At 46.8% G+C, this 17,000-nt stretch overlaps 1 protein-coding gene and 1 pseudogene across 3 annotated transcripts; one reads left to right on the forward strand and one right to left on the reverse strand.

Annotated features, from left to right (window-relative positions):
- Nucleotides 1-906: 906 nt before the first annotated feature.
- Nucleotides 907-12,572, reverse strand: LOC119165636 (uncharacterized). 3 transcript variants are annotated; one of them, XM_075873575.1, is made up of 4 exons: nt 12,168-12,572; nt 12,050-12,067; nt 11,837-11,923; nt 907-3,443 (listed from the first exon to the last, which is right to left on the reverse strand). In XM_075873575.1, exons 1-4 carry the CDS (start codon nt 12,233-12,235, stop codon nt 3,227-3,229), a joined length of 390 nt encoding a protein of 129 aa, XP_075729690.1. In that variant the 5' UTR covers nt 12,236-12,572; the 3' UTR covers nt 907-3,226. The 3 variants fall into 3 exon arrangements, with proteins under 3 accessions (XP_075729690.1, XP_075729692.1, XP_075729691.1); XM_075873577.1 differs by lacking the exon at nt 907-3,443 and adding an exon at nt 6,462-6,608; XM_075873576.1 differs by lacking the exon at nt 907-3,443 and adding an exon at nt 10,956-11,113.
- A 3,168-nt stretch (nt 12,573-15,740) lies between these two features.
- Nucleotides 15,741-16,785, forward strand: LOC119165013 (pyridoxal phosphate homeostasis protein-like; annotated as a pseudogene).
- The last annotated feature ends 215 nt before the right edge of the window (nt 16,786-17,000 follow it).

Raw genomic sequence — 17,000 nt, forward strand, 5'->3', positions numbered from 1 at the left:
GAGCGTGTTTCTATAGGGGGAGGGGGGTTAGTGGCAAGGGGAGGCAGGCAGTAATATTAGGGGGGCAGCTACTTCTCCAATGGCAGTGCCCCTGATTGGTAACATCTTGTATGAGAGGCGAAGATCACCTTTGCTACGGCTTTGCCGGGACATTCGACAATGGATTCGAAAGATTCTGGGGCATTCCAGCCCACGAAACATTACTTCCAGCACCTTAACTGCTTCTTAACTACTCTAACTACCATTAACGTTGATTCCTTACGAACTTCAGATCCTTACGAATGCCTGAACCAGCATCAACTTCGCTCTCCAACCCAAGATGCTCCATTCGATAATTTCAGCAGGTATATAAGAGCGGCGCGACATCAAACAAGGCCCGAAAAATCCAAGTATTCAGGTACGCCTTGACCAAAAACAGTTTTTTTACTGCTTTACATGCAACCACTGTTTTATACCAGAAAAATGACGGGATCGCATCTGCATGCTAAGTTGTAAGCTCGCCTACGAAACATGTACAATTACTACTTTGAGCGGGAATGTCCGTTTCTCCACTTGTTGTTCAAAGGGGTACATATGACAAAAAATATTGGGTTTAAACAGACATTTTCGCAAGCGTACTTGTCCAAGCCCCCCCCCCCCCCCATTTCTCCATGAAGGTAAAAGCATTTGTCGAAACAACTCTGCCAACATGCCATGTTGAATATTCATCTCTTGAAGCCTTTATCTTCTGCTTTGTCTGAGGTTCCCTCTTTTAAGCACGTTTCATATGTTATTCCGACGTCTAGGTCACTATTTTAAGAATGAGTTACAGAGCAACGCTGTGTGCTCCAACAGGCTTCAATCACGGCAGCAGAGAAGAACTCGAATGGCTGAGCACCAGCGAACGCCAAGTAAGAAAACGTAACGCACAATCTACAATTTATTTTTATGTGTTGCAGTAACCACAAAATTTATAACAAAGAACGTAAACGAACACAGCAGCTCAAGTCCCTGGACAAAGAATCAGTTCAGAAACCTGCACGTGAAGTCGGGTCTGCTATGGAAGCTAGATGGGAACTCTCACTTTACTGGGCAAAGACAGCATGGGGTGGTAATATGAATTAAAATGAACGTATTGCACACTGTTATGGTAAATTGAACCAGCTATATGTAAGCAACCATATGCTTCAGCCAAAAGAAGAAAAAAGCACTGAAATGGTAGATGCCTAAAAGTACTTGTACAATATCTTTCTTCTATTGCTCCACATTTATTATCCGCAGATGTGCAGGGCAGAATATAATAAGAAATTAAACACAATCCTCCATACTTCTGAAAATCGGTATGTTTCCTAATAAGACCATTAAATATATTTTCGCCCTCTGCTAGACTGACTGATGCAAGTCAACGGCATTGCTTCCTCAAAGGCGATTCCTCACAAGTCAGCACCAATGGGCTTGTACTCCGGCTGTCAACAACTCCGCAACTCAACAACTGGTCACTTTTTTTTTTTTGGAGAACGCCACGGAGTGCATGAGCAGCGCTCCTTCTTTAACCACAGGTGACCGGCGGCCGTACTTCACTTATTTAGGCGGGCTTATGTGGTCCTCTCAAGTTTTACCCGACTGCACATTGATGAACATGGTTAAGAAAATATGCTGACTGCATTTATCTATTACACAATGGTGGACATGTATATATATAGCTAGAAAGTAAGCGACCGGGTGGGGCAATTGCCTGCAAATTTCGCAAGGTTGGTTCCGCTGGCCACCTAAAACATTCTCAATCCTAGCTGGCAAAAACATGCCCTGTTCAAGACAACCAAAATTCACTAAGCGGCACGTACTCATGATCCTCTGATTGACAATCAACATTCTAGAACTCCTCCCCGCCGAAAAAAAAAAAAAGAATCACAGCACATCCACGGAGTGAATGATGAGTGACGCGAAGCGTCCGTCCGTAAATTGTACGAAACCGTCAACTATACAAAAACCAATAACGCCATCTAGCGATGTTAGTTACAAAGACATACACACAATGCAATCTAGTGAGCAATTCTTAAACTAGAAGCGGCTACTACTGCAACGTACCGCTGCGAGGGACAGGACCCCAACCCTAAAATCCACGACCCTATAAAAATGCACTAGCACACCCAGGGTGCTTATTGTCCTCGGGCCCGTCTATTTGTTTTCTACAAAATCATATACAGAGGAACACAGTAACAAACTAAATAAAAATGGGAAAGCATTACGTGCCATACCTGCTCTCATCATAGCGAAAGTTTTTTTTTCTTTGTCATGATTATGGCCCAGCCCCACATACACTCCAGTCGCATTGTGCTCTTTTTGGCCTATTGATGCTCTTACATGTTTACCGGCACGGCAAAGCAAGACCAAAGCATGCAAAGCGCACTGCCGAGTTGGAAATTCAATACCAGCAGAAAGAAACTGAAGGATATAACAGGTAGTTTGAAGCTTGCGGACCACAACCAGGTGACGAAGTGTTAGCCATGGACCATATACGAATGCTGTGGATGCTCTCTGACCAGGATACCAGAAGGAAATAGATTTCAAAGAAATGAAGTCTATTACCCACACATGACGATACTTCAGCTGAATCTCTTCATTTGACAAACGAGAACCTTCCAAGCGCGTCCACACAATAGCCTCAAGACCAAAGCGAATTGGAGTACAGAGCTCACAGGTGAAGGGGCGAAATGGAACAGCGTAAAATGCGCCAGTAACACGAGCAAACACATGCACTCACAGAAGAGAGCTTGCCTGTAACACAGATTGACAAATGAATTTAGCCAAGTTGCTACACTTTTGATGGATAAATAAGCAAAAAAGCATCAATATGCCACTGCAATGCACAATGTGAATGCATATGTATCGTGGCTAAGAAAAGCGTGCAGCTGGATTGACCAATTTAACTGCAGTCAAATATGGTGGTGAAATACAAAGATGGCGAAGCGTTGCAAAAAACGTTGCGCTTGTGTAATTTATTTTAAAGTATGGGTCTAACATATCTGACAGTAGCTAAAAACTATAGATTCTACATATGGCGGCCGAACAGCGCAACACTTAGAGGTGTGATATAATCTAAGTCTTGAGATTATAACTGAAGCAGCACTGCCCGATAACACTGACGTATACACCCACGTGAGAATGTTTCACAGCATTTCATGGGCAGAATGTGGATCCGGAGTTCGGTGGCACGCCTCGCGGAGGCAAGGCGAGATCCAGTCCGTCAACGATTCTTCATCCGCCGTTGGCGACAGCGTATAGTGATGAGGAGCTGCGTAGAAGGGAGTCTCTTAACGAAGTGAAGACAGAAGGGCAGGCCACGTTGACGGGCTTTGCTGCACGACGCGTTCCCCAGAAGGCAAGCAAGAGGCGGGAACCCGAAGCTGACTTGATCGTTGTGGACAAAGGGATGGCATGGCCAGTCTCCAACAACGCATTTACTGCATGAGAGCGCGAGTAGAGAAGCTGTAAGCACACCGAGAATTCATGTTTGTGTGTCGTGCAGATGCATAAAGTACGCACAGCAACGCGAGGAACGCAATATTTAAGACAATTTGGAATTCCTGCTTCGCCTAAGAATGGACGAACGAATGGGGATATTTTTCTACAATCGGTACTGCATCGCACGTGATAATCGGAAGTTTGGGTTTTAACCCCACGCACAGAAAGGGAGATTCTTCGTCCGCCTTAATTCGCTGTCATAATTGCTACGCTTGACCATTCAAGACAGTGCCTGCTACGCTTTCTTGGACTCATTGTCCAATTTATTTGGTTGCGTTGAAGAATGAAATAATCCACAATAAAAACAACTGTACCAGGGTGAGGTTTCCACTACGAATGAACAATAGAATTAACAGCTTAGGTTAGCACAACATCCATGAGCTGTCTCATGCAAATACCACGTGACAGCCTCTGGCGAAAACGTTTCTCACTGGCCACCTTGCCTAGAAGTGGCGCTGGCTAACACCTTTGGAGATACCCGACTAAGTCGATGGGGATACTCGTATCAAAGAGTGATAGAACGTCCGGACGTATACTTTGAAGGTTGTGGGGTCAGGTCTAACAGATCAAATTGGTGCTTTTTCGTCCACTTTCATTCCGTTTTATTTATGTTACGCTACAGTTGAGCAAACAATGTCGGCTATGCTTTCCTTGGCTTGTCCATTCGTCTGGTAAGGCGGCACACACAAGTTTACGGGAAACACTGTATACATAGGACAAAATCCAAATGTGTTTAGCTTAAGAACAGTAGCTACTTTCAGCCTTTGTAAGCTTTGACAACTCAATCATTTACGAGGACAAAGTCACAGACAGGGTCCATGTCCCATTACCATATGTCTGCACCAGTGTGCGCTCAATTGCGACGATATAGTCCAGTGGGTAAGTTACCAGTTACACGCATTTCGTATGAGAAGTTGAACCCATGGATAACTGAATGCAATGATAGCGGTGATGGCATGTATACTTGAAAATTATACACCAGCCCAAAAGCGGGCATTTGCGCTTGGCTTGACCATATGTACATTTCAGTGTAGTTGCTGGTGGTACAAGCAGCGTAAGGTACTATAATATAAAGTGCGGGAGTAGAAATGGACCCGCGGATTTGACCCGATCAGAGGATATAAAAATTCAAATGGTCACCTGGGCATGTATACGGTCTTCTAAAGATTCCGTTGGCAGTGGCATAGATACACCGCTGCTAGTACGGTTTACACGCTCCCAGGGCTCCCGAAAGTCAGGTGCCGTGAATACGTATCGCTGACTAACATGTGTGAGGTCTCGAAATGATGTCCCGCTCACGGAGCAGACTCGTCAGGCACGGTCGGCTAAACGAACAGATCGTGTACATTTGTTCAATTACTTTACACCGACGATATCTTCAGCCGAGTGAAATACATCACTAGTGATCAACGTGCTAAACACAACCTCATACGATACTCCAATACACTCACCACAAGAACAAATGAAAAATAACGCGAAGGTGGTGTAGCTGATGTTCGACTCGCCACGAGGGGAGCCACGAGAGACTGTTCGTGGGACACCATCAGGAGACAACCACTCACACCAGCCGCCACGCGCGAAATAGGGCCGCTCATGGGCGACGCTGCCTTCGCGTTATCTTGTGTCCGTTGTCATGTTGATTGAGCGTATTGGATTATATGAGGTTGTGTTTGGAGTGTCGATAGCTAGTGATGTATTTCACTCATCTGACGATATCGGCCATGTAGAAGTAATGTAATTGAATAAAGGTACACAATGTTTTAGTTTTCCTCCACCACACCTCCATGCTGTGCCCGTTCCCTCCAAGAGTCTGCTTTCATTTCGAGACTACATATGTTAAATGGCTGCAGCATCGTTGAAACTCGTCTTTAAGACTTATCTTAAGGTTCCCATCAGATACATCAGCCGTGATGCGATTCCGGTGGTCTTCCTGTTGCCAAATCCCAAACCTAAAAGGTCACTTTCGATGTTTTCCCCATTATTTTGCCAACTCTCTGTGACAAGCAGCTGCAACCGACTTTCACGGAGCCTTTGGGCAAGTGTACCCATCTGCCAATGCGATTGCCTTGTAGCTACAAAACCACTTACAAATTTGACAAGGAATGTTTACCAGACTGACTCACATTAGCTTAAACATATACCGGGTAGTACAGGCAGCGGACAGTGGGTACAGGTATGCAAACACATGGGCCGGCACACGCAAATGCTTTTGATGGATTTATATGTCGGGTTTAACGTTCCAAAACCACCATATCATTATGAGAGACACAGTGAAGGAGAGCTCCGGAAATTTTGACCACCTGGGGTTCTTTAACGTGCACCCGAAAGCACGTGCTTTTGAAGTCCGTTATCAGTGCAACAGTGAACTACTGGGCGTGTTGGCGTTGCACGATTTGAAATAGAAGCTTGCGCGAAAAATACGACAGAATAAAAAATACACCCACGAAAAGGGAGGAGTCGTGCGTGTGTCCTTTTTCGTACATCGCCATTCTTTGCGCCTAATTAATATATCGAACCATTCTCGGTGCCACTTTCACAGCGCGAAGTTTGAATAACCTACCCATAGGTGTGAGAAAGGTTCCCCTTCAGGTACGGGGGGGGGGGGGGTGTAGCGCCCCTCTCCACGATTAGGTCAATGCATGAGGGTAGACTTTGCACACACCCCTCTCCTAAGGTACCAGGAACACTTCCACCTTTTTGCCCTTACGTCCCCCTCCCCCACCATGCGCACGCCTACGAACCCACTCCTAGCACAATGCTGCGAGTGTCTAGGTCTGCGCAGACCACAAAAATTGTCGCAACGCACCTTCAACATTATCTGCTAAGATAGGATTACAAGAGATGACAGACCAAATGCTGCACGAAATTTCATTACATGATGGCTCATCAATGCTTGGCGATATGCAAACACGGACTACGAAAGCAATCACCGGAAAAAGAAACGCACTTGCCAAAGTCACTGTATGCAGGCCGCCAAGCATTAAGATTCAATGCTCTTATGAAGGACGTTCGACCGAGAAGGTTCAGAAAGCAAAGGCTGGGCGATGTATGCAAAGGACAGGAGAGATTGTCAGTTTCATGCACCAGGCGTCATGGTTGGCAAGCTAGAAGAGAAAATAGGGCCACCTGTTAACCGTGTGACATAATGCACCTGTTTTACAAATCTGCCGATATACACCGACATCTAGCGATAGACACTGACATCTGGTGGTGTTCCAAATACCAAGTTTAGAACACCATGCGGCACAGAGAGGTCAATTATATATGCTGAGGGATAATTCTAGACGCCTAAAGCACCACGGGAAGAAATAACCACAGAGAAAGAGCGTCAAACTAACAACTGATTTATTTGCAGGAGAAACGCAGGAAATATATAGCCGCACACGCATGTGCAGAGCACACTACTTCACGTAGTCACATGATGAGTCACGCAAGATATTTGGCTTTCTGCATCAACAGTGGAATAGTTCCTCTTGAAGTGCAAGCCTTGTTCGGAACAGTCAAACCTTCAATGGGCCATTCGAAGAGGGTATGCCGGATCGGGAAATCTGAAGTTTGGAGGCAAATCAGGTTTCTGCAAGAATGTCTACGAGCAAAGTGCTTCGAGGTGGACACGGGGTGGTACGCTCATCACAAGTTAAAAAGGTATCATCGAGTAATCGCCCAGACAACGGAGTTTTGGTGACGATGCACACTAAACTTTTTGCCGAAGAAACCCAGGAGGGTACCTGCCGATCCAGTCGAGCTTCATTTGCCAGACAACGTGGAGCTACCTGAACGAATTTCTAGCCTGTTGAAGAAAGGAACGAAGTTTTCGGTACCACCGAACCTCCGGGTTCACGAACTACTGGCTACTACTAGGAGGATAGCCAAGTGTGCGTTCGGAGAGGACGGAGAAAGGTGCCTATTGGATGGGGTGGACGTTCTTTTGAAGAACGTTCAGCGAACGCATCTTCACCCTAAGGACCCTACTAAGGCTGTTGTCACGCACTTTCGGAGGAACCATCTACAGCTCATGCAAGCCGACAAGGAAGGTGGTTTCGTGGTACTGACAGCCAAAGCCTTTGGTGAAAAGGCTATTCAAGCTCTACAGAAGAACTTCGTACCAACGACGTCACAAGCAAGCAAGGTGAAGGCTAAAGCTATTCTGCTATGTAAAGATCTTGAACTTTTAAAAATTTCTAAGGCTATTAACACCTCCAGGCAAGCAACCCTGTCTGTGTTGTTCAGTGCAAAAACACACAAGGTTTACATACCTTTCAGGTGCATTGTGAGTGAACGTGACTCGTGGCAGTTGCATGTCAGTAAATTTTTACTCAAGCACCTTTGCACAGTTAAAGTCAGAGACCCGTTTGCAGTGAAGAACTTGAATGACGTTACGCAGACTCTGCACTGCCTCCAGGGTGGTGCGTATGGCTTTTCAGTCGATGTTGAAGACCTTTTCTATTCTGTGCCGCACTCGGAGCTATTCAAAATCGTTAGAACCTGTATTGAAACGAACGGAGTTCTAGCGTTCGAGAGGGCCGCAGGCGTATCTCTAGATAACTTTATGACGTTGTTGGAATTTTATCTTACCTCAACCTTTGTATCACATGATGCCAATCTTTACGTTCAGCGACAAGGAATCTGCATTGGCTCTTGTGTCGCTCCAGCGCTGTGTAACATGTTCTTATCCTCCTTAGACACTGTTTTAGCTCAAGCAATTGACGATGCAAAGGTGCTGATAGTCTTTCGGTACGTGGACGACATTTTAGTAATTTTAAGCACTAACCCTCTCACGACCACCACTAGTTCAGTGGATGATATTTTAGAACTTTTCAGACAACATGCTAACGGCCTTTCGTTTACGCATGAGCTTCCCACTGACAATAAATTGCAGTTTTTAGACTTGAGCATCATGTTCTCGGAACAACACGTGTGCTGGGAGTATCATCCACGTTCGCGCAAAGAGCTTTTACCTTCTGATGCAGCTCATTCTAAACTTGTAGAGCCATCGCAACCAAAAGAGCCATTGCAACCATGTGTCTCGACGGAGTGCTAGTGAAATCTTGCCATCACATGATGCAGGATAGCTACTTGAATCAGGTTAGGTGGCTGCATTCAGCTGGCTATCCTAATTCTGTCAATGTATCCGTTTTGGAAACCCTCTTTCAAAAGTTCAAGGGCAAACGAAAATGCAGGCAGCCGAGGGATAAACGACCTATGGTTGTTCCATATGTTCATAAGGTAGCGCACAACCTTAAGAACGTGGCGAGCAGGTGCAATGTATCTGTTGTTTTTTCTGCGCCACGAAAACTGGCTGGCCTATGCCCACGCGTATTTCTAAAACACCGAGCGCCTTCACCTGCGGAAAAATACACGCTTCGATGTATGTGGTTTGCGTAGTGGGTGTGGTGTACTTAATCCCACTTAGTTGTGGCCAGGTTTACATCGGCCAAACTGGACGGTGTTAGAACTTTAGAATTAGGGAACATGAGCTTTCAATTCGAAATAATTCCGGAGCACATTTGCCTGCGCATTGCCGTTCCTGTTCTTGTGAGGCAAGGTTTTCAAGCGTTTCTGTCCTCGCCAAAAGCCCAGATGCTCTGGCCCGTCAAATAATGGAAGCGTTCTGGATAAAGAAAAAAAGGTGACTTGTGTATAAGTGGCACGTCAGTCGTCTTGCGCAAGTCTGAGCTTGATTTTTTTGCTTCGTTGCTTGATTAGATATGCCGGTTGAACGTCCTCAGTTTATGTCTGTGGTCATGTGACTAGGTGAAGTAGTGTGCTCTGCACATGCGTGTGCCGCTATATATTTCCTGCGTTTCTCCTGCAAATAAATCAGTTGCGAGTTTGACGCTCTTTCTCTGTGATTATTTCTTCCTGTGGTGCTTTAGGCGTCTAGAATTACCCCTCAGTATGACGAACCAACTAGCCCAACAACAAGTACTTCTAAGTTACAATTATATATGCCATTTTACATTTGCAAAGGAGGAAGATTGCAGTTGTATTGAGTAGACAGCAGACTCAAAATACGAGTGAGAGGCAGATTCAGTTGCACCATTAGTACGATTTATTACCAACATACAAGATGCGTTAAAAGTGGCTCTTGGTAGTGCAGTACATCGATAAAACTTGTGCCAAGAGGCTAAGCCAATTTCTATACTAGAAGTGGTCTGCCCATTTCGATCCAGCGCTTGATTAAAAACCGAGTTCATAGTACGGAAGCGCGCGCAGAGTTCTCCTTTGCTGGGGGGGGGGGGGGGGGGAGTCGTCACAGCTATGGATTCCTCGATGCGCGCGCCCTCCTCCGCCGCGCGCATCAAGGAACCTTATTAGTCGCAGCCCCCCACCCCCTTTTTTTTTCAATTTACGGGGCACAGACTTCGCCTATCGTTTTAGGCGACTAAGGGGTGAGCGCCCTCCCCCATCTCTTCTTCTCGGCCTCCTTCAGGTACACACCTATGCCGTTACTATGCTTTCAGCGCTAAGCGAATATAATGGCATCTACAGCTTTTCCAAGCTGCTGCTTTGTATGATTGTAACACTGCTTAAGATACCCACATCATGCCACTTTGAATCTGGCTTTTAAAGCCATTGCTTACGCAAGCAACACTCTCGTCGAAAACACAAAAACTTATCACGAACTGAAGACTGCCGAAACTCAGGGTTTTGCATTACTTAACGCTAAATTGCTATGTTGATTGCATGAGCGCTGTATAGCCTTGTTACTCTATGTACTATACTCACGAAGCCACACCGGATAAGAAGGTTTTTTTTTTTTTTCAGTGTAAAGACTGGTTTCTGAGGATAACCACGGTAAGTCGTGGCAAATCTGGTCTCTAATGATATTGACGGTAAGTCGTGGCAAATCTGGTCTCTAATGATATTGTCGGATCCGTTGTACGTGTTGGAGTCAAAATTATGCCTATAAGACGGAAACTGAGGACTTCCCAAACAAAAGTGGGCGGTACTTAGCCCTAAACTGCCCCGTTTGAAACGGCGAGTACACTACATACGCTTACACGAGTGATTGAATTTCATCGAGCAGAGGTCCATTAATTAAAGTCCTTGCTGCATACTGCGTCTTCGTCCCCACCATCTGCGCTGTTCTCTTCACGATGATCCAAGTGTGGGGGCACACTGAATGTGCCACTTGTACGCAAGTCAGCGCCGTTAGTAGCCGTGGCGGCGCGTGTTGAACACATTTGTACGTGCTGGCATCACAAAACAAGTTCTCGTTACGAGCTGGCAACTTCCATTCTGCCAGAACGAAACTCTCACTATGGTTCATATTCTAGGGACCATACCCTCACTATGAATGAACGAAAGCCGAAATTCGAGGGGCCATTGAGCTATGATCGCCAGCTTTAATTAGAACTAATAGACTAGCATCACGAAAAGGAATTTCAAGTGGCAACACGCAATTGAGTAGCCATCAATTTAGAGAAAAAATTGACTTGAGACCCAGGTGCTGGCATTACTGTTAGCATTTATGTACAACACAGTGTAGCGAGAAACTCATTCCCTGGTAAGTGTACACATTCCATAAGATGAACCCCATTTCCGCTTGAGTACAGCCACCGGAAGCCTTTGATAGCTCTGCAGTGCGCCTGTGTTGATGAACGGACTGTAAAGATTAGCAACTGTTAGAAGCGAAGCAAAAGACAAGAAAACAGGCAAATGAACCCATTTTGAGAAGTACAGCCGGTCGAACCTAACTATCGCACGCCAGCGATAGTTAGGTGCGTTTTCTGTGCGTCAGCGCCGTACGACGGAACAGAGTTTGATAACAGGGCGAGAGTAAGCACTTGGCCAAAAAGTGAGCTCAGCTTGCCAGTCTATTCGTTGATATCAGCGCGCTGCACATTAACCGCGCTCTACTGCTTATCTCATCAGCGCTGGCGTATTTTGCAATGTTATTTCCTTGACTTGTGGTTGCAACGTACAGAAAAGAAAATACCGAAAGAAAATATTCGCCCGCCCATGCTGTTGTGCAGAGCTGAGCCCGCTTTCGGGGGCACGCGCGTACGCCTTTTTTTTTGCGATTCGGCTGCGTCATACGGCGCGCTGACGCACAGGAAAGTCACCGCGCTCGCCCGCGCTTGAATTCTACCGCGCGGAAAATTGCTATCAACCAAACACGTCTGCCTACCATGGTCGGCAACGGCAAGGCCTAAGTGCTAGCTTTATCAATGCAACGAGTAAGCTGCCAGGTCACTGTGGTGGTCTTTTGGCACGGCTATTTTAATCTTTCAGCGAACGATGGCCGTGATTGGCAAGGCGTTCGAAACCAGGTGGCCCTACGCGTTTAATGTAGTACTCTCCACGGAAATACGAGAGACATGCTTACTCGACGCAATGCAGGCAGCACGTTCGGCACAGAGTCAAGAAGCACTCAAGTGGCACGGGGCGCATTGGTACGTATACGTTGGTGCTCCTGGAATGAAAGCAAAACTCGCAAAGACGAACGAAAGCAAAGATGAAAGCACGCGTATAAAAATGAACGCGGACTCGCGAATAAAGCTTGAGCGCGAAGCCATGGCTGGCACATGTGAACTCTTACAAAGCAGCCAAGTTGAAGCTGGAAAGAAAAAAAGAAGGCAATTAACACTGCAAAGCGACCACGCAAATCGTGAACAACTCTTAACACGCGTGAAGGCGTTACGAAAACGATAACCCACCTGCGCTCTTCCCGTAGGAGGTACTCGTCGTGACGCGCTGTGCAGACCACGGTGTTAGGTGCCGACATGAAGTTCAGACGTTGCTATTTTCTTGAAGTGCGGGGACAAGCCGAGGTTAAGTACCGGGGTGCCACGTTGAAACGCGAAAAGGTTGAAACGCGACATATACGTACTACGACTATCGCCCGCCCCGTATCTGAAGCAGACCATTTAATATGGCGCCAAAGAACTGCCGTCTGCAGAATGCACAGCGCGAGTGGCAGCGAATGAAAAATGAAGGCGGGCAACCCACGTGTAACATTTTTTTTAACGGTGATTCTACAACATTCGCGCATGCGCTGTTGCAGCTACATCTTGTAGCACTATAATGTCATGAAATTGGTCTTCGCCGTGTCATCGACGAGATCTGCGCGTGCCGTATGGTGTGGGGAAAAGAAATCAAAGAACATATGTACGTACACGAAAAGAAAACCGCAGGATACGGCCCACAGAGCGTGTCATCTTCCGTCTCGGAAGGCGCCTCTTCATTGCTGTCGCCTGTTCTCGTACACCTTGCGCTCTCGAATTTCAACCAAACTACCGGCATCACTTGCAATCACGCGACGAACGTCGGCAAATAATTAAGCTACTTATATTTGTAGTCATTGTTTCAACTTTCGTCACGCCACACTTTTTTCCTTAGTTGTTGCAATAAGAAACCACGTATACGTTGTTTCTTTTACTTGTACCTCAAGTCCGCCTTTTGGGGACATGGCTACAAACCTCTGCCGATCTCCCGAAGGTCGCAGGCTTGATCCCGGCCATGACGGTTGCATTTAGATGGAGGTGAAAAGCCGGAGACTCGTGTACTGTGCGCTGCCAGTGCGCGTGCATGTAGCATGTAGACAGAATAACCACTGGTCATTAAGAGTAACTAACTGGATTCCCAGATAAGGCAAGCGGGTTGGGCGGAGACAGAAGGTTAGGTGGGCAGATGAGATTAAGAAGTTTGCGGGTATAAATTGGCAGCGGCAAGCACAGGACCGGGTTGACTGGCAGAACATGGGAGAGGTCTTTTTTCAGCAGTGGACGTAGTCGGGCTGATGATGATGAAAATCCAGAAACCCGTGTACTGTGCGATGCCGGGGCGGGCTAAACAAAATGGTCTAATTTCCAGAGCCTCATAATCATGTATATCGTGGTTTTGGCTCGTAATATAAATGATATATTAAAATATTTTAAATCATGCCGCAAGGTTCTCACAAATTTATCACACGCGGGATAGGCATAAAGAAAATAAATAAAAAATGCTGCTAGAGTTTCACGGTCAGCACGACTCGTAGTGACTTTTGATATATCTGCTTTCATTTGGTTGCAACTTGGTTACGACGCCTCGGCCGTGAAATACAAGGCAGCCTTGGTATAACGATCCGGGCAAGAAGGTCGTTGAAGTCTTGGGCTGAATTTCAAAATAGATGAAAAATGAAGGACTTCCGGAAAGTCCTAAATTGCGCCAGTGGATGCTATTTAAAACTCTGTCGTTGTTTGCCGCTCTGTCGACCGTGGCGTCATTTCCGATGAGGTCAGATAGAATTGGAGAAGATAAACTTTAGTGGAGCCTTGCAAGGAGGTGGATCCCACGCAGGGACCAGGCGTGGCGGCCGCGTTGTGGGCTCGGTGGACTGTACGGAGCTGGTCGAACAGGTAGGATTGCAGCCATGCACCCATCTGGCCGAGATGGCATTGGGGTTATTGCTCGTGCACCTCACCTTGCAATAATTGAGCACCTGTTTGAGTGTAGCGTCGCTTTCGTTACGCATAAGGCACGTGGCGTTGGGGCAAGTGTCTGGATATATGACGTGTCCGATGAAATCGTCGGCTTAATTACGCTGTCCTACTCGATCGAATACGAAAAAGATCTTTCGCAATACGTTGTCTTGTGAAGCAACTTAATGTGTCCAATGCCACATTGCGAAAACGGTTAGCCTCTCACATTGGGCCGACGCTGTTGTGGCACTACCTCTTTAACGTTATTGGTATTCGACATTCGCGTTCGGCAGCCACTGCTTGAAGGACGTGCTCCCCTTTTACAAGTCAGCACTTTGTGTTGTTTTCGCGTGCTACTCCTCTGTAGCACTATTCTTATATATACTATGTCATACCAACATGTCAAAGTTACCACCTTTCGAAGCTTAAACCTTTAGCAGAGATGTGCGGGAGGGGGTCCTTTTAATCACAAGCTGATTGGAGAATTGCAAGTGACGTCATATGCTTGGAGCGCTAGCGGCGTCCGCCGCCATCTCAGTCTCTGTAGTGGTGCAGATGTTCTCTGGTAGCGAGCTTTATGCGTTCTGTGAAAACCGCGAGCGGCGATGAGGGGCTGTGTGCGTGACAGTGCGCATGACGCGGCAGTTTGTACTGGTAGAGTGCGATTGAGCACGCGAAGACCACCAAGATGGACGCGGTGCCGTTTCGACACTGGCGCCATCTCGGGGGCTCCGCCCCCGTGCATCAAGAAAAGGAGGGGAGGGGGGGCAATCCCCATGTCCTTATTCAGTCCACGGCCGGGCTAGACTGCACCTGCGCACGCTTCGAGCGAGCAGTTGCAGTCTAGCCCAGCCGTACTCAGTCGGACCTGTCTCGTGATTTCACAGGCTCCTGGGGATAATGATGACCTAGACCCCCAGATAAGGTGGCAAGAATTCTAGCCACTTTGCCCTAGAATTTTCCCTTCTAGACAAGTACCGACAACTGTCGCTCCCAGCTCTCTCTCACGCCCAGCAAGCGTCTGCTGCCATCTTATTCTTAACTTGGTAGATTTACGAAAGCCATGAACGTCAAGGCACGTTATCCACGCATCTTTCAGCATACAGTATGCTACCTTGAAGCGCCTGTCTACTGCCCGACCCCGTTCATTAGTGAGTGAGGGGCGCGTTTCATCGGTGTTAGGGCTAACCCCCCCCCCCCAAAAAAAAAAAAAAAACGAGCGTTAGCAAATGTAAGATTACTCGGTGATGCTTCGATGGTTGTAGGTGCTTGAGAAAAAAAGAGGGAGACATCTGGAGACTTTAATGATGACCAAAAACCTCTCGCGTTGAATTCGAAGAACTGGGACTGTACTAACTTCTTGCCGTGAATTCTATAATTTGAACTGTTACCACGGGAACGCTTTGAGGCAGTAGAGAAGGTAGATTTTTTTTTTATGAGCGCGCGCTAAACTGAAACTTTTCAGGTGCAGGATGAGTGTCGATGGCCGCATTTCTCTATGTTCGCCAGCTCCGTCTTTTTTGCGCAAGATGCGCCGCTCACTAGCATTGTGTGAAACTACACGCAATTTTCGCAACGTAAGTGATCATGTGCGACTTTTGGTTACATCGCTTGCGACAGCAGCGCATTACCCGCATCATTCTTCACTAGCTCTACTAGCGCCGCAGTGTCAGAATGTGAGTGATATATGACACCATCGTTAACATACCGACTTTCGTCATGCTTATTATGATTGAATAACTCTGGACTTTTGCGTGTTTTGAATCGCGGAGGACGCATTTTATTCATGCGCTAAGATATGGTAACGCAAATAACGAAAAAGAAGCATTTATGCGATGGTGCGAATACAGTGCCAGTTAAACGTAGATGTGTTACAAAGCTTTTAGCGGCAACGTCGCTTGCAGCAGAATAGCAGAATGCACTAATAATGTGGGCCGGATCGACAGCCGCAATCGGAGCTGCAGTGCGTCATCTTACCTCCGCGCTGCTTATTCCGGCTGTTCGTGCTGGGCGTTAGGAGAGTGAATGAATTTTCTCTGAATACTTATGCGAAGAATAATAAGTGAAGTGGACATTCGTAAGGCTTTGCAGTTCGTGTGCGATAAAATGGCGGCCACCTCTGCGGCTTTGGCTGGCCCAGCATCACGCCTCGTAGCTGTGAGCAAAACGAAGCCCAAGGAGCTCGTGATCACCGCTTACAACGAAGTTCAGAGGCATTTCGGCGAGAACTACATTTGAAAGCTAGTGGAGAAAGCTAACAGCGCCAAGATTCTGTGCGACTGCCCATACATCCAGAGGCACTTTATAGGCCACCTGCAGAGCAACAAAGTGCGGAAGTTCCCGAAGACACCAAACCTGTTTATGGTGGAGACGTTGGAATCTCAGAAAACTGCTCATGCTCTGAACAAACGCTTGAATGCGAGCGGACGTTCGCCACTCAAGGTCATGCTTCACGTGAAGACTAGAAGCGAGGAAGAGAAAAATGGCATCGAAGCAAAGGACGCAAGCCAGCTCGTAACGTTTATTGTAGGAGGGTGTCCTAGTCTAAAGTTTACCGGCCTGCTAACGATTGGCATGGTGGATCATGTCAAGAGCGGCCTTAATCCAGCCTTCGTGTGCTCAGCGAAATGCAAGAACTTTGCATGAAGTTGGGGTTCTATGCATCAGATTTGGAGCTCAGTGTGGGCATATGTCTGCTGATTTCAAGGAGGCGATGCAGAGTAGTACAAGTGTTAGTGACCGCAGCACCATCTTCGGGCATCGAAATTATCCGCAGAAAATGCCAATTCCCAAAACCAAACAACACCAAGACGAATCGCTGCCTCTATGGCAGCTTCTCTTAAATGCGATAATTATGACACATTGTAGTTGATTGTCGTCCCTCTTGAAATGAATAACGCATACTGTGTACAGTATTGCCTTCATGAATTCTTGGTCTGCAATGAAACAGAGCCCAAGGTCTCCCGAAAGTGTGCGTTGGCACCGACAAAATTAACTTAATGCTAATTGTCACGTGCGACGCAGGCCTTGTGTTTTGAGTGGGCCACCGTTCCTGTTGTTTTAGGAGCCAATCTCTTTAGGCCCCAC

The sequence above is a fragment of the Rhipicephalus microplus genome, chromosome 9, assembly GCF_043290135.1.
Source record: "Rhipicephalus microplus isolate Deutch F79 chromosome 9, USDA_Rmic, whole genome shotgun sequence".
Lineage (NCBI taxonomy): Eukaryota > Metazoa > Arthropoda > Arachnida > Ixodida > Ixodidae > Rhipicephalus > Rhipicephalus microplus.